At 38.6% G+C, this 24,344-nt stretch overlaps 1 protein-coding gene across 1 annotated transcript; it reads left to right on the plus strand.

Moving 5' to 3' along the window:
- The first annotated feature begins 3,506 nt into the window (after positions 1-3,506).
- On the plus strand, positions 3,507-22,442 carry NIPSNAP3A (nipsnap homolog 3A). Its single transcript, XM_049896343.1, has 6 exons — positions 3,507-3,677; positions 14,864-15,074; positions 16,520-16,678; positions 18,863-19,012; positions 20,514-20,600; positions 20,687-22,442. Exons 1-6 carry the CDS (start codon positions 3,618-3,620, stop codon positions 20,761-20,763), a joined length of 744 nt encoding a protein of 247 aa, XP_049752300.1. The 5' UTR covers positions 3,507-3,617; the 3' UTR covers positions 20,764-22,442.
- The last annotated feature ends 1,902 nt before the right edge of the window (positions 22,443-24,344 follow it).

Below are 24,344 nucleotides of genomic sequence, written 5' to 3' on the forward strand. Positions count from 1 at the left end.
TAAATAAAAATACAAGGCAAATGAAATTCCCCAGTATATCAGTGAAAGGAAATCCCAGAAATACTGCCATGTCTTCTTAGAGAACAATTAGTCTAAACTGATTAAAGAGAACAAGGAATTCCAGAAAGAATAACTCTAGAATTGCCTAAAGGGTTTAATTACATTGACAGGAAATATATATCGTAATTTTGGCAACGAATGTGGTGGCTAATAATAGTGACATGGGGCCCCTATGAGTCTGAACCGACTCTGTGGCAACTAATAGCAACAACATCAAGTGATAAACCAAAATAAGAAGAAAAAAAATTACCCCCATATTGCTTAAGATTATAGGGTTAAGCCAAATACCCATGGCCTAAACGAGTGGGTTTTAAACTAGAATGATTTCTCATGTAAAAGAAGTCCAATGAACTGAAAACACTCCCGAGGTTCACCCTTCAGCCAAAGATTAGACAGGTCTACAGGGTGATTGGTTACACACGTGAGGAATGTACTTTGTAGTTCAATTATGTGTATGAACTAAACAGGCACACCTGCTCAAAAGCAAAGACAAAAAGGCAGGAAGGGACAGGAAACCTGGACAAACGGAAACAGAGAACTCAAGAAGAGGACAGTGTTGATGTATCGCAGGGTTGGCAATCAATGTCACAAAACAATTTGTGTACTGTTTAATTAGAAACTAATTTGCTCTGTAAACATTCACATAAAACACAACTAAAAAAAAGGAAGACCAGTGATGGGCAATCCAGGGCTCCAGGTATGGTGTTTTCACGGCGTCAGAAATCTCAACTTGTGTCTTGCTGTTGCACCATCTTCAGCATGTGGCTTCCACCTTATGATCCATTACAATTACATTGCAGCAAGCAGAAATGAGGAAGGGACAAAAAAGGACAATAACCCCTGCCCAACTTTAAGATCACTTATGGGCGGTCACAGACGCACTGTCTCTTGCATCCCATTGCTCAGGACTTAGTCACATAGCTACATTAGCTGCACAGATTCTATTACCAAGAACAAAAAAAAAAAGAGTGGATATTGGAAAATAGCAATCTCTGCTACCTTCCTCCAGCTCTTTCTTTTCCCCATATCCTACATCATTTTTCTTCACTGTATTTATTAACCCCGATATAGTTCCAACAGAGTCCTGTTGGTGCAATGGTTAAAGCACTTGGCTACTAACCAAAAGGTCAGTGTTTGAACCCACCAGCCACTCTGTGGGAGAAGGATGTGGCAATTCACTTCCGAAAAGATTTACATCCTTGGAAACCCTGTGTGGCAGTTCTCCTGTGTACTACAGGGTCATTATGAGTTGAAATCAACTTGACAGGGTGGGTTTGGTTTGGGTTTAGATATATTTCCTGAGTTCCTGGGTGGTGCAAACAGTTAATGCACTCAACTTCAAACCAAAAGATTGGAGGTTCCAGCCCATCCAGCGGTGCCTGAGAAAAAAAGGCCAGGCGATCTACTTTCTGAAAAGTTAGCCATTGAAGAAACTATGGAGCACAGTTGTACTTCAATACACGTGGGGACACCATGCGTCAGAATGGGCTCAAGGCAATGGAGGTTTTCTCTCTCTCTTCTTTAGCTGTTTCACCCAACCTAGACTGTAAATTTCAAGAGGGCAAGAACTTTGCCTCTTGTTTATCTCTATACCCAGTTTCTGGAAAAGTATCTGTTGAATAGGTAGAATTTGGTAAGTGTTGGTTGAATTCGTGAATAAACTGTTAATTTCAGGAAAACAACCAAATAACAACAAAAAACCCAAAGAGTGTAAGAAAATCAGTTTAACCATAAAGATCCAGTCCTGGCACATGATGTTTTATTTAGCTTTGCTTGACTAGAAACAGATGCCCCTTCTCTGGAAAAACTGAGGCACCACTTTTGAAATTACTAACTTTAAAAAGCCTCCCTTCCTCTGAGCAGATGGGGTCAGAAGCACTTGCACAAGGCACAACCAGTACAATCACAGGTGATAGCCCTACTCCTAATAATGTAAGCAATATTACTTCGGTGTTCTGGATAATGTAATTATTAATTAGTATAACATAAACATTGATACAATGTGAGCTAACAATGTGGTCAATTAACTAATTACTAATAATTTGCACATTATTAGCTGTGGGAAGGGACGTGCATTTGGGGGGAGGGTATGTAAGAGACCTAAATCCTCTTCTTCCATTGAAAGAAGTCAGTAGATACTAAATATAACTGAAAAAAAAATCAAGAAACAGCAGAATATGCCTATTATTTAGGAATACGAAAACAATCATTAGAAGAAACACCTTAAAGGTGTTGAAAGTGGTTATTATGGGAACCAGGAATCAGGAATATACCCGTTGCTGTGGAGTTGACTCCAACTCCTAGCGACCCTATAGGAATACGGGGTACTATATCACAGGTCTGCTGTTTTGCTTTTAACACTTAAAAAACTATTTGATTTCAAACTCTGCTTTTTAAACTCTCACTTGGTGCCTCCATTCCTCAGAGCTCCTGGGAAATTTAATCTAAAACATTATTAGGTGCATTCCAAAGTTATGCTGGAGCTGGTGATGGGGACTGAGAATGCATTTGACGCAAAAAGTGAAGGCCGGGTTGGTATTTTCTGTATAGGTATTACACCACATACAACTTAACTGCAAAAAAACAAAAACAAAAACAAAGTACCAAACTCCTTGCTTTGGAGTGGATCCCAACTTACAGCGGTCCCATGTGTTACTGAGTAGGACTCGGCTCCATAGGGTTTTCTTAGCTGTAATCTGTATAGAAGCAGATTGTCAGGCCTTTCTTCCACAACGCTGTTGTGTGGGTTTAAACTGCCAACCTTTTGGTTAGTGGCCAAGAGCAAATCATTTGTACCACCCAAGGACTTTATAAATAACTTAACCTTGGCAAAAACCTCTACGGTTTTGTAGCGAAGTATTACATACGCACTCCATACTTCTCAGAGAACAGGCACATACACATTGTACCATAAACCTGTACGAATTTTATGCAACCGCAATTGGAGCAGATGAGGTGGTGGACCCACAATTGTGGAGCAGGACCAATCTCAGCATTCAGCTAATTCTAATAACCTCTCTGACATCTGAGGCAACGAGTTTGGGGCAAAAGGTGACCTACGCAATAGGACAGAGTAGAACTGCCAAGCCTGTTAACTGGTTGTACCACCCAGGGACTCTAGAAGCATACTAACCCGTTGCCGTGGAGTTGATTCTCTTAGCCACCCTATAGGACAGAGTAGAACGCCACCATAGGGTTTCCAAGGCTGTGTTTACAGAAGCAGACTGCCACACTTTTCTCCCGCGAGTGGCTGGTAGGTTTGAACTACCGACCTCTCGGTTAGCAGCTGAGCACTTAACCACCAGCTCTCCTTCAGCCGAGCGGTCAGTTACAAAAAACGTTCCTGGCATCGCGCCCCCGCCCGCCGAGGACGACAAGCGGGCAAGGCCTTGGGGCCGCGCCTCCCGACTGGGGCGGAGCTGGCCCCGCCGAGTCCCGCCCCGCAGTCCGCGTCTGCCACTGGTGTAGTCACAGCCCTTCTCCTGTCCGGAAACAGGAAAGGGGTCGGAGAAAGACAACTGCTGGCTGCCTTTCTCCGCAGCGCTCGAAGCCTCATCATGTTCGTCCTCCGAAGCGGCCTGACTAGGGCTCTGGCCCCGCGGCAGCTCGCGCCTCAGGTAGTGGCCGCAGAGTCGTCCCGGCGGTGCTCCTGGCGGGAGGGGAAGGGTGTCTGCAGTGCACGCGCGCACGAGCCCCGCGCTTGCGCTCTCCGTACACACGCGCGCGCCCGTCCGGCAATCTCCTCGCTCTTTCCCCCAACCTCCTGAGGGCACGACCCCGAGATGCGCGTGAGGAGGAAGGGCATCACCTGTCGGTATCGCCTCCTTCTCGCGGGCAGCAGTGGGCAGTGGGCTCTTCTGGCTTAGGTCTTTTGCTGCCCAGAAGCGTCACAGCTGCAGCTCCGGGGGCGTCCGCCAGGTTATCGACTGGCCAAGCGTTTTGCGGGATTCTCCTGTTGATGTCAGGTTTCCAGTTCACCACTTCCTCCTTACTGAAGGTTGAGGGAGAAAAAAGACTATCAGCCACTTGTAACAGAACCAGCTTCCTCTTTTAAACGAAATACACAACGCCCGAGCATCTTGCAGAGAACCCTGAAGGGGAGGCCAGGGTCCGGGTGGGGGAGGACCGCTTGCTATGGCTTCTCACATCAGGCAGGGTCAGGAACGTCTTAGCAGACATGACCATTATAAACGAACTTACCTAACCCTTAGATGAGAAATGTACAAAACAGAGCTTAGTAATTTTGCCTTGGGCATTGGCCTAGGCGAATCCAACATAGAGACTTTTTTTTTACCCTTTCGATGTTAAGTGTTTTTACTCTTAACAGGCAGAAGGGGAGGATAAACTATTCAAGAAACAGACCTTCTAGTGAAGACGAAAGATTAACAATACAGTCTTTAGGGCATGGCCAAGGATTATTTCTTTGCAACCTTATACTGAGTTATGGGTTTATTAAATATCAACCAGTTATTTTATAAGTGAATTGGAAGTCATTATTGCTGTTGATAATGGGTCTTGGAGATAAAAGAGCCTGGTGGTGCAGTGTTTAGGTTCTCACCTGCTAACCGAAAGGGCTGTGGGTTGGAACCCTGCAGCAGTTGAGGGAGAAAGATGTGGTAATCTGCTTCTCTAAAGATGACAGCCTTGGAAACCCTATGTGGCAGTTCTTCTCTGTCCTAAAACCCTATAGAACAGCTGTAAGTGGAAATTCTTGGCAAGGGTTAAGGTTTAAAGCACTTTCGATTCCTCTCCCAGTATTCTCATCTCCATTACTGCTGTGAACTTTTCCCTGATTGTCCCTCATATATTTCTCCTGTGAAAAATAATGATAAAAATATGTGCCTTAGACCACAAATACAAACTCCCTGAAAATCAACTTAAGCGATTTTTACAAATACCTCATTGGCTCATTTTCTCATATATTTATATTTTACTTATAATACTTTTTAAACTGTAAATATTAGGTGTCAGTTATTTTCACATTCTATTATTAGAGTTTGGCTAAAATGAAACAAAGAGAAAGTCCACCAAAAGACAGGATAGCTGCAATTTTTTTTTGGTGGGAGTACTTGCTTTCCAAGCAAGCTGAGACATCTGGACAAGAATATAACTCGAAATGGACATGAATGGATAATAATTAAGTCTTATTATCCATAATTAAAATACATACACAATTGTATGTTGTAACTAAAATATACAGAGCTTAAACCTTATTGGTTTCATTTGACATAACAAGTAGTCAGTGTAAGCCCAAAATTCAAACATTTGTAGGTACCAAAACTCTCTTTTATTTTATTTTTTTAATTTTTATTGTGCTTTAAGTGAAAGTTTACAAATCACGTCAGACTCTCATACAAAAATTTACAGACACCTTGCTATATACTCCTAATTACTCTCCCCGTAATGAGACAGCACACTGCTTCCCTCCACTCTCTTTTTGGGTCCATTAAGCCAGCTTCTTACCCCCTCTACCTTCTCATCTCCCCGTCAGACAAGAGCTACCCACATAGGCTCATGTGTCTACTTCATCCAAGAAGCTCATTCTTCACCAGTATCATTTTCCATCCCATAGTCCAGTCCAATCCCTGTCTGAACAGTTGGCTTTGGGAATGGTTCCTCTCTTGGGCCAACAGAAGGTCTGGGGACTGTGACTTCTGGGGTCCTTCTAGTCTCAGTCAGACCATTAAGCCTGGTCTCTTTATGAGAATTTGGGATCTGCATCCCACTGCTCTCCTGCTCCCCCAGGGATTCTCTGTTGTGTTCTCTGTCAGGGCAATCATCTGTTGTAGCCGGGTACCATCTAGTTCTGAGCTCAGGCTAACGTAGTCTCCGGTTTATGTGGCCCTGTCTGTCTCTTGGGCTTATAATTACCTTGTGTCTTTGGTGTTCTTCATTCTCCTTTGCTCCAGGTGGGTTGAGACCCATTGATGCATCTTAGTTGGCCGCTTTGCTACCGCTTAAGATCCCAGGTGCCACTCTCCAAAGTGGGATGCAGAATGTTTTCTTAATAGATTTTATTATGCCAGTTGACATAGATATCCCCTGAAAACATGGTCCGCAAACCCCCGCCCCTGCTACACTGGCCTTTGAAGCGTTCAGTTTATTCAGGAAACTTCTTTGCTTTTGGTCTAGTCTAGTTGTGCTGACCTCTCCTGTATTGTGTGTTGTCCCTTCATCTAAAATAACTCTTATCTACTATCTAAGTATTGAAAACCCTGCTCCCTCCTTCCCTCCCTTCCTCCCCTCCTAACCATCAAAGAATATTTTCTTCCCTGTTTAAACTATTTCTTGAGTTCTTATAATAGTGGTCTTATACAACATTTGTCCTTTTGCAACTGACTAATTTCACTCAGCATAATGCCTTCCAGATTCCTCCATGTTATGAAATGTTTCACAGATTCATCATTATTCTTTATCAATGCGTAATATTCCATTGTGGGTTTTTAGTGGGTGGGTTACCATAATTTATATATTCATTCATCTGTTGATGGGCACCTTGGTTGCTTCCATCTTCTTGCTATTGTAAATAGTGCTGCAGTCAACATGGGTGTGCATGTATCTGTTCGTGTAAAGGCTCGTATTTCTCTAGGATATATTCCAAGGAGTGGGATTGCTGGATCCTATGGTAGTTCTATTTCTAGTTTTTTAAGGAAGCGCCATATCGATTTCCAAAGTGGTTGTGCCATTTGACATTCCCACCAGCAGTGTATAAGTGTTCCAGTCTCTCTACAACCTCTCCAACATTTATTATTTTGTGTTTTTTGGATTAATGCCAGCCTTGTTGGAGTAAGATGGAATCTCATTGTAGTTTTGATTTGCATTTCTCTAATGGCTAATGATCATGAGCATTTCCTTGTGTATGTGTTAGCTACCTGAATGTCTTCTTTAGTGAAGTGCCTGTTCATATCTTTTGCCCATTTATTCATTGGGTTGTCTTTTTGTAGTTGAGTTTTTGCAGTATCATGTGCATTTTAGAGATCAGGTGCTGATTGGAAATGTCATAGCTAAAAACTCTTTCCCAGTCTGTAGGTAGTCTTTTTACTCTTTTGGTGAAGTCTTTGGATGAGCGTAGGTGTTTGATTTTTAGGAGCTCCCAGTTATCTGGTTTCTCTTCTGCATTGTTAGTAATGTTTTGTGTATCATTTATGCCATGTATTAGGGCTCCTAGCGTTGTCCCCATTTTTTCTTCCATGATCTTTACCGTTTTTAGATTTTATATTTAGGTCTTTGATCCATTTTGAGTTCATTTTGTGCATGGTTTGAGGTATGGGTGTTTCATTTTTTTGGAGATAGATATCCAGTTATGCCAGCACCATTTGTTAAATAAACTGTCTTTTCTCCATTTAACTGACTTTGGGCCTTGTCAAATATCAGTTGCTCATATGTAGATGGATTTATGTCTGGATTCTCAATTCTGTTCCATTGGTCAGTGTACCTATTGTTGTACCAGTACCAGGCTGTTTTGACTACTATGGCAGTATAATAGGTTCCAAAATCAGGTAGAGTGAGGCCTCCCACTTTGTTCTTTTTCAGTAATGCTTACTTATCCGGGGCCTCTTTCCCTTCCATAAGAAGTTGGTGATTTGTTTCTCTATCTCATTAAAAAATGTCGTTGGAATTTGGGTTGGAATTGCATTGTATCTATAAATTGCTTTTGGTAGAATAGACATTTTTACAACGTTAAGTCTTCCTATCCATGAGCAAGGTATGTTTTTCCACTTACGTAGGTCTCTTGGTTTCCTGCAGTAGTGTCTTGTGGTTTTCTTTGTATAGGTCTTTTACACCTCTGGTAAGATTTATTCCTAAGTATTTTATCTTCTTGGAGGCTAATATAAATGGTATTGATTTGACGATTTCCTCTTCTATATTCTTTTTGTTGGTGCAGAGGAATCCAACTGATTTTTGTATGTTTATCTTGTATCCCAATACTCTGCTGAACTCTTATATTAGTTTCAGTAGTTTTCTTGAGGATTCTTTAGGGTTTCGTGTGTATAAGATCATGTCATCTGCAAATGGAGATACTTTTACTTCTTCCAATATGGATGCTCTTTATTTCTTTATCTAGTCTAATTGCTCTGGCTAGGACCTTCAGCACAATATTGAGGAAGAGTGGTGATAAAGAGCATCCTTGTCTGGTTCCCAGTCTCAAGGGGAATGCTTTCAGACTCTCTCCATTTAGGATGATGTTGGCTGTTGGCTTTGTATAAATGCCCTTTATTATGTTGAGGAATTTTCCTTCTATTCCTATTTTGCTGAGAATTTTTATCATGAATGGGTGTTGAACTTGTCAGATGCCTTTTCTGCATCAATTGATAAGATCATGTGGTTCTTTTGTTTTATTTATATGATGGATTACATTAATTGTTTTTCTAATGTTGAACCATCCCTGCATACCTGGTATGAATCCCACTTGGTCATGGTGAATTATTTTTTTTGATATGTTGTTGAATTTTATTGGCTAGAATTTTGTTGAGGATTTTCGCATCTAAGTTCACGAGGGATGTAGGTCTATAATTTTCTTTTTTTGTGGTGTCTTTACCTGGTTTTAGTATCAGGGATATGCTGGCTTCATAGAATGAGTTTGGGAGTATTCTGTCCTTTTCTATGCTCTGAAATACCTTTAGTAGTAGTGGTGTTAACTCTTCTCCGAGAGTACCGTAGAACTCTGCAGTGAAACTGCCTGGGTCAGGGCTTTTTTTTGTTGTTGTTGGGAGTTTTTTGATTACCTTTTCAATCTCTTCTTTTGTTATGGGCCTATTTAGTTGTTGTACCTCTGTTTGTGTTAGTATAGGTAGGTAGTGTGTTTCAAGGAATTCATCCATTTCTCCTAGGTTTTCAAATTTGTTAAGAGCACAATTTTCATAGAAATCTGATATGATTCTTTTAATTTCAGTTGGGTCTATTGTAGTATCACCCATCTCATTTCTTATTCGGGTTATTTGCTTCCTCTCCTGTTTTCCTTTTGTCAGGTTGGCCAGTGGTTTATCAATTTTGTTAATTTTTTCAAAGAACCAGCTTTTGGTCTTGTTAACTCTTTAAGTTTTTCTGTTTTCTGTTTCATTTAGTTCTGCTCTAATTTTTATTGTTTGCTTTCTTCTGGTGCCTGAGGGTTTCTTTTGTTGCTGTCTTTCTATTTGTTCAAGTTGTAGGGACAGTTCTTTGATTTTGGACTTCCTTTTTGTATGTGTGCATTTATTGATAGAAATTGACCTCTGAGCACTGCTTTCGCTGTGTCCCAAAGGTTCTGATAGGAAGTGTGTTCATTCTTAGTGGATTCTATGAATTTCTTTTTTCCATCCTTAAAGCCTTCTATACCCCAGTCTTTTTTGAGCAGGGTATTGTTCAGTTTTCAAGTGTTTGATTTCTTTTCCCTGCTTTTTCTGTTATTGATTTCTACTTATGCTCAGAGAAGAGGCTTTATAATATTTTGACGTTTTGGATTCTGCTAGGGCTTGCTTTATGACCTAATATGTGGTCTATTCTAGAGAACGTTCCCTGTGCACTAGAAAAGAAAGTACACTTGGCTCCTTTTGGGTGGAGCGTTCTATATATGTCTATAAGGTCAGGTTGGTTGATTGTGGCATTTAGATCTTCCATGTCTTTATTGACCTTCTTTCTGAATGTCTGGTCCTTCACCAAAAGTGGTGTGTTGAAGTCTCCTGCTGTAATTGTGCAGCTGTCTATCTCACTTTTCAGTGTTGTTAAAGTTTATGTGTCTTGCAGCCCTGTCATTGGGTGTGTAAATATTTAATATGATTATATCTTCCCGGTATATTGTCCCTTTAATCATTATACAGTATCCCTCCTTGTCCTTTATGGTGTATTTAACTTTAAAGTCTATTTTGTCAGAAATTAATATTGTCACTCCTGCTCTTTTTTGATTGTTGTTTGCTTGATATATTTTTTTCCATCCTTTGAGTTTTAGTTTGTATCTCTAAGTCTAAGGTATGTCTCTTATAGGCAGCATATAGATGGATCATGTTTTATTATCCAGTCTGAGACTCTCTGTCTCTTTATTGGTGCATTTAGTCCATTTACATTCAGTGTAATTACGGGTAGGTTAAAAAAAAAAAAATTTTTTTTTTATGAGTTCAGTGCTGTCATTTTGATGTCTTTTTTTGTGTGTTGTTGACAGTTTCTTCTTCCCACTTAATTTTTTGTGCTGAGTAGTTTATCTTTATACATTGTCTTTTCCTCTTATTCATTGTTGACTTTGTTTCTGCTGAGTCAGTATTTTTTTCTTGTATTTTATTTTGATGAGTAGAACAGTTAGTCTCCTTTGTGGTTGCCTTAATATTTACCCCTATTCCGAAACTGTCTTTTAATAGATTATTCTGTCGTAGTAGATTTCTGGGAATGGGTAGCTGTTATCCAATCTCAAGTAAAATGAATTTCTGAAATAGAATGCCACATGTGTACATGTATAAATGTGTATGCCTGTGTACAGAAATTTCTAATAGGATAATTTCTGGCAGATTATTTCCTACTGAAAGTTAAATGTACTTGTGACCAATTTAGAACAGAGCATTACATAGTAAATATATGACTTTTACAAAAAGAACTAAAGATTGTTAAGAGAGATTTTCATCCACCTGTTTTTTGGTGAGTGGTATAACTGGATGAATTGAATGCCCTTTTTTACATCACATCTGTAATTAAAAACTATTCACAATTCAGACGATTCTAATTTATTGATGTATCTTTTTCTAACGTTCATATAATCTACCGCAATGTTACAGTGCCATTGGATGGATTATAGACTTCTATTGCATTAGTTGGAGCCCTGGTGGTGCAGTGGTTAAGAGCTCAACTGCTAACCAAAAAGTCGGCAGTTTGAATCCACCAGCTGCTCCTTGGAAGCCCTATGGGGCAATCCTACTCTGTTCTATAGAGCCGCTATGAGTTGGAATCAACTGGATGCCAGGGGGTTTGGTTTTTGGTATTGCATTAGTTACGTTCCAGTCTTGCTTTTGCTCTGTGTTTTGCCTCATTAGTTTTCGGAAATACTTTGACTTGAACAGCAATCTTCATTTTTTTAAGCACCTTAAAAAAAAAGGTTTTCTGGGCTAGAGTAGCAGGGATGGGGGTCTGGGGACCATGGTTTCAGGGGACATCTAGGTCAATTGGCATAAGAAATGTATTAAGAAAATGTTCTGCATCCCATTTTGGTGAGTGGCATCTGGGGTCTTAAATACTAGCAAGTGGACATCTAAGATGCATCAATTGGTCTCAACTCACCTGGAGCAAAGGGAAATGAAGAACACCAAAGACATAAGGTAAAGATGACCCCAAGAGACAGAAAGGGCTACATAAACCAGAGACTACATCATACTGAGACCGGAAGAACTAGATGGTGCCCTACCACCACCAGTGACTGCCCTGAAAGGGAACACAACAGTGAATACCTGATGGAGCAGGAGAACTGTGGAATGCAGACCTCAAATTCTTGTAAAAAGGCCAGACTTAATGGTCTGAATGAGACCAGAGGGACCCCAGAGGTCATGCTCCCTAGACCCTCTGTTAGCCCAAGACTGGAACCATTCCTGAAGCCAACTCTTCACACAGGGATTTGACTGGACTGTAAGACAGAAAATGATACTGGTGAGGTGTGAGCTTCTTGGCTTAAGGAGACATATGAGACTATGTGGGCAGCACCTAGCTGGAGATGAGCTGAGATGGTCGGGGGGAGGAGAGGACAGGAGCTCATTGAATTGACATGGAGAATACAGGGTGGAGAGGAGGAGTGTGCTGTCTTATTAGGGAGAGAGCAGCTAGGAGAACATAGCAAGGTGTGTATAAGTTTTTGTATGAGAGACTGATGTGATTTGTAAACTTTCACTTAAAGCACAATTAAAAAATTTCTGCTAGTAAATGTATTTCCATCGTACCTTCCAAAAGACCTGCATGGTTTACAAATATAAAGTTTGCTTAGTGAATATAACACAGGTAGTGTTGCCAAAAGATGGAAAATTGACCAAATAAGGGAAAACTATTTGTAAATTTATTAGGATCCTAATTGTAATTCTTGGGTAAGGGAATATCATTAAGATCCCATTGACTTCTTATGAACAACTTTTCATGAAGAAATGAGTGAAGGTGGACTCCTGCTAAAAAAGTTGTTGTTGTTAGGTACCATTGAGTTGGTTCTGACTAATAACGACCCTGTGTGCAACAGAATGAAACACTGCCCAGTCCTGCGCCATCCTCATAATCGCTGTTATGCTTGAGCCCACTGTTGCAGCCACTGTGTCAATCCAGCTCATTTAGGGTCTTCTTCTTTTTCACTGACCTCTGCTTTACCAAGTATAATGTCCTTCTTCAGGGACTCATCCCTCCTGATAACATGTCCCAAGTGTGTGAGGCGTAGTCTCACCATCCTTGCTTCTAAGAAGCATTCTGACTGTTCTTCTTCCAAGACAGATTTGTTTGTTCTTTTGGCAGTACGTGGTATATACAATACTGTTCACCAGCACCATAATTCAGAGGCATCAGTTTTTCTTCAGTCTTCCTTATTCATCGTCTAGCTTTCACATGGCATATGAGGCAGTTGAAAACACCATGGCTTGGGTCAGGCACGCCTTAGTCTTCAAGTTGACATCTTTGCCTTTTAACATGTTAAAAGATGTTTTGCAGCAGATTTGCCCAATGTAATAACGTTGCTTGATGTCTTGACTGCTGCTTCCATGGACATTGATTGTGGATCCAAGTAAAATGAAATCCTTGACAACTTCAATCTTTTCTGTGTTTCTCATGATATTGCTTATTGGTCCAGTTGTGAGGATTTCTGTTTTCTTTATGTTGAGATGTAATCCATACTGAAGGCTGTGGTCTTTGATCTTCAATAGTAAGTGCTTCAAATCCTCTTCAATTTCAGCAAGCAAGGCTGTGTCATCTGCGTAACACCAGTTACTAATGAGCCTTCCTCCAGTCCTGATGCTGAGTTCTTCTTCATATATTCCAGTTTCTGATATTATTTGCTAAGCATACAAATTGAGTAGGTATGGTGAAGGGATACAACCCTGACACACACCTTTCCTGACTTTAAACCCTATGGTATACTCTTGTTGTGTTCCATTGACCGCCAGTTCATCTATGTACAGGTTCCTCGTGAGCATAATTAAGTGTTCGGGAATTCCCATTCTTCACAGTGGTATCCATAATTTGTTATGATCCACACAGTCGAATGCCTTTGCATAGTCAATAAAACACAGGTAAACATCTTTCCGGTATACTGTGATTTCAGCCAGGAACCCTCTGACATCAGCAATGATATCCCTTGTTCCACATCCTCTTCTGAATCTGACTTGAATTTCTGGCAGTTTCGTGTTGATGTACTGCAGCAGGTGCTTTTGAATGATCTTCAGCAAAATTTTACTTGCATATGATATCAATGATATTGTTCAATACTTTATACATTTGGCTGGATCACCTTTCTTTGGAATAGGCATAAATATGGATCTCTTGCAGTCAGTTGGCCAGGTAGCTGTCTTCCAAACTTCTTGGCATACACGATTGAGTACTTCTAGCACTGCATCCATTTGTTGAAACATCTCAGTTGGTATTGTGTCAATTCCTGGAGTCTTGTTTTTCACCAGTGTCTTCAATGCTGCTTGGACTTCTTCCTTCAGTACCTTCAGTTCCTGATCATATGCTACCTGCTGAAATCATTGAACATAGACCAATTCATTTTGGTATAGTGACCCTGTGTATTCCTTCCATCTTCTTTGGATACTTCCCACATCATTTAATATTTTCCCCTTAGGATCCTTCAATATTGCAACTCATGGCTTGAATTTTTTCTTCAGCTCTTTCAGCTTGAGAAATGCCAAGTGTATTCTTCCTTTTTGGTTTTCTATCTCCAGGTCTTTGCACATGTCATTATAATACTTTGTCTTCTTGAGCTGCCCTTTGAAATCTTCTGTTCAGCTCTTTTACGTCATCGTTTCTTCAATTCGCTTTAGCTACTTGGTGTTCAAGAGCAAGTTTCAGAGTTTCTTCTGACATCCATTTTAGCCTTTTCTTTCTGTCCTGACTTTTTAATTACCTCTTGCTTTCTTCGTGTATGATGTCCTTGATGCCATTCCACAAATAGTCTGGTCTTCGATCATTAGTGTTCAATGTGTCAAATCTGTTCTTGAGATCGTCTCTAAATACAGGTGGGATATACTCAAGATCACACTTTGGCTCTTGTGAACTTGTTCTAATTTTCGTCAGCTTCATATTGAACTTGCACGTGAGTAATTTACGGTATGTTCCATAGTCGGTCTTTGGCCTTGTTCTGATGATATTGAACTTCTCCATCGTCCCTTTCCACAGATGAAGTCAGTTTGGTTGCTGCGTATTCCATCTGGCTAGGTCCATGTGTATAGTCACTGTTTCTTATTGCTAAGAAAGAGCAGTCATATATTCAGCATATTTAAGATAACTCTCTTTATTGACATTTCTACATAAAGATTTGTAGATGACAGTGGAAGTACCAACATGGATTATGATTTCTAATAAGTGCCCCTTGTTTCCAGATTCAGACTTGGCTGTGACATCATACAGTAAATCCTACTTCCCCAAAAAGGTCCATGTATGGCTCAAGTAGTTTTCACTGAGCTACCAATCTAAAGGTTGGTGATTCAGACCCACCAAGCAGCACCATGGAAGAAAGGCCTGTTGATCTACTTCCATAAAGATTACAGCCAAGTAAACTCTTTGGAGCAGTTCTACTCTATAACACATGGGGTTGTAATAATGACTTTGTTTTTGTTGTTTTCTACATTCCCAAAGTATTTAAATTTGTCTTATTTTTCTTCAGATGTGTTCACCTTTTGCTACAGGACCAAGACAATATGATGGGACATTCTATGAATTTCATACTTACTACCTTAAATCTTCAAAGATGAATGAGTTCCTGGAAGATATTAAGAAAAACATTCATCTTCGCACAGCTCACTCTGAACTGATTGGATACTGGAGTCTAGAATTTGGAGGCAGAATGAATAAAGTGTTTCATATTTGGAAGTATGGTATGAGTCATCTAGCCTAAGGGTTCAGTACAGATGTTCATTCTGGTAGATGCAACATGAGACTTAGCTCTTAGATCTCTACTACTATAAATGCATACAGGTCAAGTAAAATCTTTAAAAACCAAAACGAAAACAAAAAACAAATCAGTGATTGCTCTTCCCAATCGTATACCTTTAACGGAGCCCTGCTAAAATTCTTATGTTATCATAGATGGGAAAATGTGGAGTTCGGCAGTGGGTTTAGTTGTTTTGGTTTCCATCTCTATACTTAGCAATCTGCATGTACTTGGTGATATCCAGAGAACTTTTAATAATTCCATTTAATGTTTGGTGATCATTATCCAAAGTTAATAGTCAAAAAGTACTTTAATTTGAAAAGTACTCATTCTATACTTAACATGGCCATACTTTAGGATTTTTCCCTATTATAATAGAACTAGCCCCTGTAAAACACAATGCATGCTTTAGATATGCCAAGTTGAATCATGCTCCATTAAAATAATCAAGTCCAGATAATAACTCAGTCTATAAGAGAGGTGTTATTCCTTATCCTGAGCATAGATCATATAACTCTCCTACCATTAGTCTTATGAGGCCCTAATTCAGACAGAAGAAAAATAAATAATGAGGAAAAAGAATGGGTGACAATAAGTAAGAGAATTGGCTTCATTTGTTTGGAAGCTATTTGTTCAAAGCAGAAAAAGCTTTAAAAAGTACATCTTAATTTCATTTATGGTACATCTGATTCAAGGTGTTATGTTCACCTGACCATTCCCCATCACCAGCACCAAAGAGAAAGAGTCTTGTCTCTAAACTGGAATTATAAATGACATGCCTCAATTCAATTAATTAGAGTAATTAACATATATTGAGTACTAATTTTTAATTAGGTGCCAAGCACTATTATAAGCCTTTTTCATCTTAATTCATTTAATCCTTACGACAACCCTGGAGATAGACACTACATTATTATTCCCATTTCACAGATTAGGAAACTGGTGCACAAAAAGATTTAATAACTTACTTAAGTCATACAACTACCTAGTAAATGATGGAGCCTAGAAAATTTATTACATGGCATCGTAATTAGTTGTTCACATTTCTATTTCCCTGTTAGACTATGAGCAACTTGAGCTCAAATATCACATCTGTTTATCTGGGTATCTCCAATGATACAGTGAAACCTGGAACTCAATGGGAATGCCTCCACCTTTGACAGAGTACGGACTTACCACTTTTCTCTCTCTCCTTTTAGTGGAAAATGTTTGCATTTTCCTTCTGTGACAGGTTTCTACCTTACACAGGTGCCAGCTTTTCTCAGGTTTTACTGTGTAACGCAGTGCCCCTATATGTCCCTGATGTGGGTTTACTGAATTAAATAAAATGCAAAAAAAACAGGAGATTTTAAATTGAAAAAAATTTTTTCTCTTCCTTCCTTCCCATAGATAATTTTGCTCATCGAACTGAAGTTCAGAAAGCCTTGGCCAAAAATAAGGAATGGCAAGAACAATTCCTCATCCCAAATTTGCTTCTTGTGGATAAACAAGAATGTGAAATTACTTATCTGGTACCATGGTGCAAAATAGAAAAGCCTCCAAAAGAAGGTAGCCCTTTCCTTCTTCATCACTTTGAATACCCATACCCATGCCTTTGAATCGATTCTGACTCATAGCGACCCTGTAGGACAGAGAAGAACTGCCCATAGAGTTTCCAAGGAGCACCTGGTAGATTCAAACTGCCAACCTTTTGGTTAGCAGCCGTAGCTCTTAACCACTATGCCACCAGCTTTGAATATTAATGAATAAAATATCTAAAGACCTTAAGCTATAAAAACTAAAGGTACACAGGAAAAAAAATAAAAGAAATCCTTTGTTTTATACAGTAGGAGTTCCTGGGTATGGTAAACGGTTAAGCGCTTGACTAGCCAAAAGGTTGGCGCTTTGAATCTGCCCAGAGGCACCTCACGAGATAGGCCTGGTGATCTACTTCTGAATGGTCACAGACTTAAAACCCTGTGGCATTCAGTTCTACTCTGCACACATGGGGTCGCTATGCATCAGAATCAACACCAACTAACAACAACAACAATATGGCAGTTGTTGAGATAAAAATGAATTTGACCACCTAAGACACTATAACAAAATAATGAAGTGTTTTTCCAAATTGGATCTTATTAATTCTTAAAACTTAGCTATGTTGTATACAGTTGAAATGATGAGTAAAAGTTGAGGAGTTGGGAACTAGAAGCAGGGAAAATGTGTATGGAGGTTTGTCATAATTTTAGAATACCAACTTTTAATATAAAAGTGTTTTTTTCTTACAAATTATAGCTAATGTTAAATCATTAAATACATCTTTGCTTATAAGAATGACTGTTTAGGAGGAATGAATTAACTGAAACTGCCAGGCTATATTACTGTGGCTTAACTTTTGTGTCTTCCTCTTATTTTTCAGTTTGAAGAAAATTCCTAAAGATTTGTCTTCTTGTTGATTTCATTTCTTGCTGACTTAAATAATTACTTCAATCTAGTTTTAAATAAAGATCAGATTAGAAAAGGATAAACTAATTTAAGCTTTATTTCTTTCCCCCATTATTCCCAACTTTGTAGTCTATTTTAGATTATAAGAGACTTGAAAAGTCTTCTTTGGATGCTCATCCACTTATACCTCCCTCAGCTTTCAGTACTACCTAAATAGTTGACTTCTAGGATATTGTCATATTTTGGTTCTCTTCCTCTGTACTGTTAATGATTTTTCAGTGTCTTTTGCATTTTTTTTCTGTTACTTCAAATCTACTTGTCCTCTAATTTCTTTCTCTCTACCCACAACACACTTCGTTCCAGATCGTAAAAGCAAATTCTTCTGAAGTATTTACCTGAATACTTAGGAACAACAAAACCATCCCTTTAATTTTTTTTTTCCTTCAAAACTCAGAGACATCACTTCAGGTCCACTATTTGCCTGCTATTCTTGTTGGAAATGGAAACCTGTAGGGGGAAATTACCCAAAGAAAAAAGTACTGCCTCTCAAAAGTGTAACGAAAAAGAGAAATGCAGGAGATATGAAATACTTAAGACTTAGGATAAGAAATAAAAATATTTGAGGTAGTAGCTTATACATAACTTCCAGAGCTTTTTCTTTTTCTTCTATATGATTAAGCTTAACAACTGGCTCTTAAACATGGGCAAGGACTTTATAAGCATAAAAGCGAAGAAAAATAATGCAAAAAATAAATAGATACATCTACATAAACATAAGGAGCCCTAGTGGCACTCAGCTACTAACTGAAAGGTAAGTAGTTCAAACCCACCAGCCACTCCACAGGAGAAGAGACCTGGAGGTCTGATCCCATAAAGATTGCAGCCTAAGAAACCCTATGGGGCAGTTCTGCTCTATCCTGTTGGGTCGCTATGAGTTGGAATTGACTTAGTATCACACAACAATACAACAACATAAACATGTATGAGTCTCTGGGTGATGAAAACAGCTATCATGCTCAGCTGTTAACTGAAAGGTTGGAGCTTCCAGTCCACCCAGAGGTACCTTGGAAGAAAGGCCTAGCAATCTACCTCTGAAAAATCAGCCATTGAAAACACGATGGAGAGCACAGTTCTATTCTGACACTCACTGGGTCAACATCAGTCGGTAGCAACTATTTTTTTTTTAAACGTGTAGGTACATAATCCTTCAAATCTGTTCATGTAGTTTAGCCTTCCACCGGCACCAGACTAAACATGATTAGGTGTTGCTTGAATGTTTTCTGTAAAAGCTTTTTCTCCCTACTCTAGGAGTCTATGAACTGGCTACTTTTCAGATGAAACCTGGTGGACCAGCTCTGTGGGGTGATGCATTTCAAAGGGCAATTCATTCCCATGTCAATCTAAACTATGCCAAACTGGTTGGAGTTTTCCACACAGAATACGGACTACTCAACAGAGGTACATTTCTTCCCTTCTTACGGATAATTACAAAGTATGGTGGTCATCTACTCATATGTTTTTTGTGTCAGTTTGTTAACTCTTTCTCATTATGGCATATGATTTTTTATTGCCAGGTTTTTGGTTTTTGTTAATTCTCAGGGTTCAAAAAATCTTTTTTACATCTAATTTATTTACACCTTATAAAGCCTTTTTCAAATCCTGAACTGCTTGCTTTCCCTGGTACATCAAAATGATAGAATTAAAAAAATGAAGCATCCTCAAGAAATAATCTACTTTTTTCATTCTTTTTTCCTCTGAATGTACTTTTATTGATTTAAAAAAAATTTTTTTTTTTGTTTTAGGATAGGGAGATTATTTCTGAATATAAAAGTAATATTTTTTTTATAAATATTAAAAACATGAAGAACTACCAAGAAAAAAAATTGCTCGTTTCCCACTACTTAGAGACAATGCTGTTAACATTTTGGTCTCTTTATTCCTATGTCATATGTATGTATACTTGTGTGCATATACATATGTATATGAGAAGCAAAAAAATAAACTTACACAAAGGTAAACATAAAGATGCCTTCTAAATATATATTTAAGGTGATGCCAATTAAAATAATAATGAGATACTATTTTTAACCTAGCAAAGACAAAGAGATAAAGATGTAGGTGTAGATAACAGATACAGATATAGATGTAAATATAGTGTTAAAAAGGTCAAGAAAAAATAAGTACTCATATACTCCATTGGGCTCATACTGGCTTAATTTTCCGTCCCCAAAATTTGGCAATATAAATAAAAAGCTTAGCTTTTTTTCATTGTCTTTGCCAATAATTTTACTTCTAAGACATATGCATTAAATGTGTATAGATGTGTTTAGTTACACAGGAAGGAAATTTCAAGGGATATAAAATGTATAGTGTTATCTATATATTTATAAATATCTATATGGAATTCACCTAACCATTAAAAGTTAATATTATTGATACAGAAAATATATTGTTGAGTTTTAAAAATCTGTTAGTAAGCATATTATACGATATAACCCTAATTTGATTTTACATACTTTTTAAAGGAAATAGAACAAATAGTAAGAGGTTTTCTCTGAGAGGTTAAGATTATGCTTATTTTTATTTTCTTCTTTGTATCATTTAAATTTTTTACAGTCAACACAATTCTCTTTATAATCTTGGTTTTTAAGTAGAGACAGGAAGTTAACGAAACTTGAGTCTAGTTTTGATTGTCTTCAGCTGTTACTTTACTTCCCCTCTCCAGCCTCTCTCTCTTCATCAGTAAAACCAGTTTGATTAGTTAATTTATAAGTTTCTTTCCCAAATCTCTGACCCCTCTGAAATCTTGACACTAACGTATTTAGTTTTACCTTTTTGATATTCACTGTTTTGATTTAAAGAATGAGACTTAGCGTCTCTGATCAGATTGATTTTTCTGTAGTTCTTATTTGTGGGAATGCCATGTCCTTTAGAGTTTATTTCTGGTTTATTTCTGCAGTTCATGTTCTTTGGTGGCATGAGAGTCCGGATAGTCGTGCAGCTGGAAGACATCTGTCTCATGAGGATCCTAGGGTTGTGGCAGCTGGTAAGCTGTTTGACTAGGCATGAATTATTTATGGAACATATTTGATTAAGTCATTAACTTTATTTGTCTTATGAATTTTTTTCCAGTCCGGGAAAGTGCCAACTACCTAGTATCACAGCAGAATATGCTTCTGATTCCTACATCGTTCTCACCATTGAAATAATCTGCTACTGAAATGAGATGTTTCAACTACTGTATCTGCTAGTGATGCATGAATTCTCCCCAGAGAGTCTCAGATTTGTTTGAAGGAAGTGGTGAGTTGATTAGCTATGTCACTTGCATTATTGAAAGATACCTTTGTCCTTTGTCATTACCACTTCAGGAAATAAGTCTGTTCATTTCCCCTCTGGCATTTCAGTATCTGTTATCATCAGAAATAGCTGCCACTGCTTCATGATCGTGATTTTTCCTTTATTTTCAAATATCACATCTTGTGTACTTGGACAGCCTTTTTGGTACAGCATTTTCTTATATTAAAATGATTTTATATTTTTATGCTGGTGATAACATTTTTAAATTATTTATATACAATGTCCACCTTTTCAGGATTTTTGTTTTTCTTAAATTTTTTTTTAATTGTATCCAGTAAAGTTTTTTTTATAGTATCAAATAGGATTCATAAGAATATTATATTAAATATATTTCTTAAGTGCTTTTCCATCCCCACCCCTCCCCACCCTCATTACCAACACTTAATAGATAAGTGGTAACTTTGGTGAAGGGTAAGACAGTACACAATACTGGGAAAACCAGCACAGCCTATACAAGGCAAGGCCATGGTAGCTCCATAGGCACATCCCAACTCCCTAAGGGACCAAATTGCTGGGCTGAGGGCTATGGAGACCATGGGTCTCAGGGAACAGCTAGCTCAATTGGCATAACATAGTTTATAAAGAATATGCTCTACATTCTGCTTTGGTGAGTAGCATCTGGGGTCTTAAAAGCCTGTGAGCGGCCATCTAGGATACTCCACTGGTCTCACCCCTTTGGGAGCAAGGAATAATGAAGGAAACCAAAAACATAAGGGAAAGACTAGTCCAAAGGACTAATGGACCTCATCTACCACAGCCTCCACCAGACTGAGTCCAGTACAACTAGATGGTGCCCGGCTACTACCACTGACTGCTCTGACAGGGATCACAATAGAGGGTCCCAGACAGAGCTGGAGAAAAATGTAGAACAAAATTCTAACTCAAAAAGAAAGACCAGCTTGCTGGCCTGATAGAGACTGGAGAAACCCTGAGAGTGTTGCCCCTGGACTCCTCTTCAGCTCAGTAATGAGGCCACTCCTGAAGTTCACCCTTTAACCGAAGATTGAACAGTCCTATGGGAACAAAACAAGACTAAAGGGGCACACCAGCCCTGGGGCAGGGACTGGAAGGTAGGAGGGAACAAGAAAGCTGGTAATAGGGAACCCAGGGTTGAGAAGGGAGAGTATTGACATGTCGTGGGGTTGTTAACCAGTGTCATGCAACAATGTGTGTACTGTTTGATGAGAAGTTAGTTTGTTCTGTAAACCTTCATCTAAAGTTGAATAAAAAATAAATAAAATATTAAAAAAAAAAAAATTTCTTTACATTGGAAAAGTATAGTATCATTTGTGTCATCTGTATTAATTATGGTTTTCACATTAATTGTTAGTCACTCCAGCTTAGAAAATAGTGAAATTAGGTCTTGGTATTAAAATTTTTTCAGGCTTGTTGATTTGTATGCTGAAATGTGTTAATTTATAATTACTTTTACTAATTTTTACTTCATTTTGAATTGCTATTTAGCAAAGATACTTGGGACATCTGTTTGTTTTAGAGAGATCTTTTATGGTTATGAACATGCTTGCCCTAATAAAAGCCTACTTATCCATTCTAATTCTTTTTATTTTCATTTTATATTTTTATCCTCTTTTCTGGAGCTATTGCTGTGTTGCTGTAGGGTAGTGACACAGTAGTAATTTACCACCTTTATTGTAAGTGGCATCAAGAAAATAGCATGCCAGCAACCCCAGAAGGAGAATTTCTTCAGCACTGTCACAGGTGGGCTAGGGTTTTCCTTGAAACACCTGTAATTTCTGTTTTGCCTTCTAATTTTAGTTTTGGTATTTCCAACCTCTCCGGCTAGTCTATATTTACAGCTGTGTTATTTTACATTTCTAAAACATACGGCAGATGTAAAATAGTAAGTTTTGAATTAGCTATCTGAAGAAATTTTGGAAAACAGAAAGTAAATCACCTCTCATTTATCTGGATCCCTGAGATCTCTGATTTTTGTGGACCGTTACGTAATGTGAGACAGTCGGTATACCCTGCCTTCTCTCCTGTTGCTATGGATGAACTTTACATGCTCCAAGCAGAGACAGACTCCTTTATTTGTACACTTACTTCCATAACTTCTATCACCTTAAATGCCCTCTCTAAGCATCTTTACCCCAGGAGAAAATTAATTTTTTTCTTCCATGACAGTTAGTTGTCCTAGGACTTTGAGGAAGATGAAGTTTGTGCATTTGACAGACAGAATTTTTGATGGCTGATTGGAAGAAACGGAAAATTTTGTATCATAGGTTTCTGCTTTGAAAGAGCTTGACCAGCCATTGTGTGTAAGGATCTTGACAAAAGAAATGCTTAAAGGGTTTTGAAAAAAAAAACAGAAAGATTAGATGGTGCCTGAGCTATTAACAGACAGGAAAATAATTCAAATAGAACTTTTATAATCCAGATATTGTCCTGTTTTCTGCTCTCCTTCGAAGCAAAATTCCTCTATAGAGTTGTGTATTTTAACTATCTTCCTTTCCTTACCACTTACTCTCACCTGAACCCATTCCAGTTAGGCATGCATCCTCATCAGTCCTCTGCAGTGACTTCTGGAGGTTACCAGGGACCTTTTTATTACCAAATTCAATGGTCAATTTTCTATCTTTACCTTACCATCCTCTCAGCAATGTTGGACACAGTTAACCATTTCTGCCTTCTTGAAACACTTGATTCTCTGACCTTCAATGCATGATGTCATGCTCTTCAGATTTTTCTTAGCTCGCTGGCCAATCGCTCTCAGTTTCTCTTGCTGGCTTCTCTTCCTAGTGTTGTAGGACTTCGGAGCTCAAGCCTGTTCTCTACCTTCATTTTCTCTAGGTAAGCTCCTTCAACCCCAAGATTGAAATACCATATATATGCTTATGATTTGTATGTTTTTAATTTCTTTTGGAGCTCCTGGACGCCAGACTGAAATACTGCCTTCTTGACACAACATATACCTAGTTGTTTTGGTAAGCTATAACTCACTGTGATAACTTTCTTTTCCTTGTCCCCTACATGCACCCTCTCAGCCAAGTCCTTTTGGCTCTCTCTCTAAAAATACATCTTGAATCTTAACCATTCCTCCCTATATCTGTTGCTACCACCCTCGACTATTCTACCATCATCTCATACCTAGCTTCCCTACTATCCATTCTCCTCACAGAAGTCAGCATTCTTTCTGAAACAGACATCAGATCACTCTGTTCCTTAGTTAAGACTCTCCAGTGGCGTCTCATTTCACTAACAATGAAATCCAAACATCTTAACATGGTCAACAAAGCCCTCCAGGTTCTGGTCCCCAACATTTCTCTGATTCCATCCATTACCACTCTTCCCCTTGCTAACTATCAGAGCCTTTAATTCTCTTCTTTCTCCATCTTGCCAAGCCTTTACCCAATTGGGGACGTTGCAGTAGGTGTTCTTTCTTTGAGAAATGTTCTTCCCACACACCTTCAAA

This window comes from Elephas maximus, chromosome 9 (genome assembly GCF_024166365.1).
Source record: "Elephas maximus indicus isolate mEleMax1 chromosome 9, mEleMax1 primary haplotype, whole genome shotgun sequence".
In the NCBI taxonomy this organism is placed as follows: Eukaryota; Metazoa; Chordata; class Mammalia; order Proboscidea; family Elephantidae; genus Elephas; species Elephas maximus.

Coding starts and splice junctions, on each gene's coding strand:
- NIPSNAP3A (XM_049896343.1), top strand. CDS start 3,618: ATGTTCGTCCTCCGAAGCGGCCTGACTAGGGCTCTGGCCCCGCGGCAG. Junction 19,013..20,513: donor ATACGGACTACTCAACAGAG/GTACATTTCTTC, acceptor TTATTTCTGCAG/TTCATGTTCTTTGGTGGCAT. Junction 20,601..20,686: donor TCCTAGGGTTGTGGCAGCTG/GTAAGCTGTTTG, acceptor ATTTTTTTCCAG/TCCGGGAAAGTGCCAACTAC.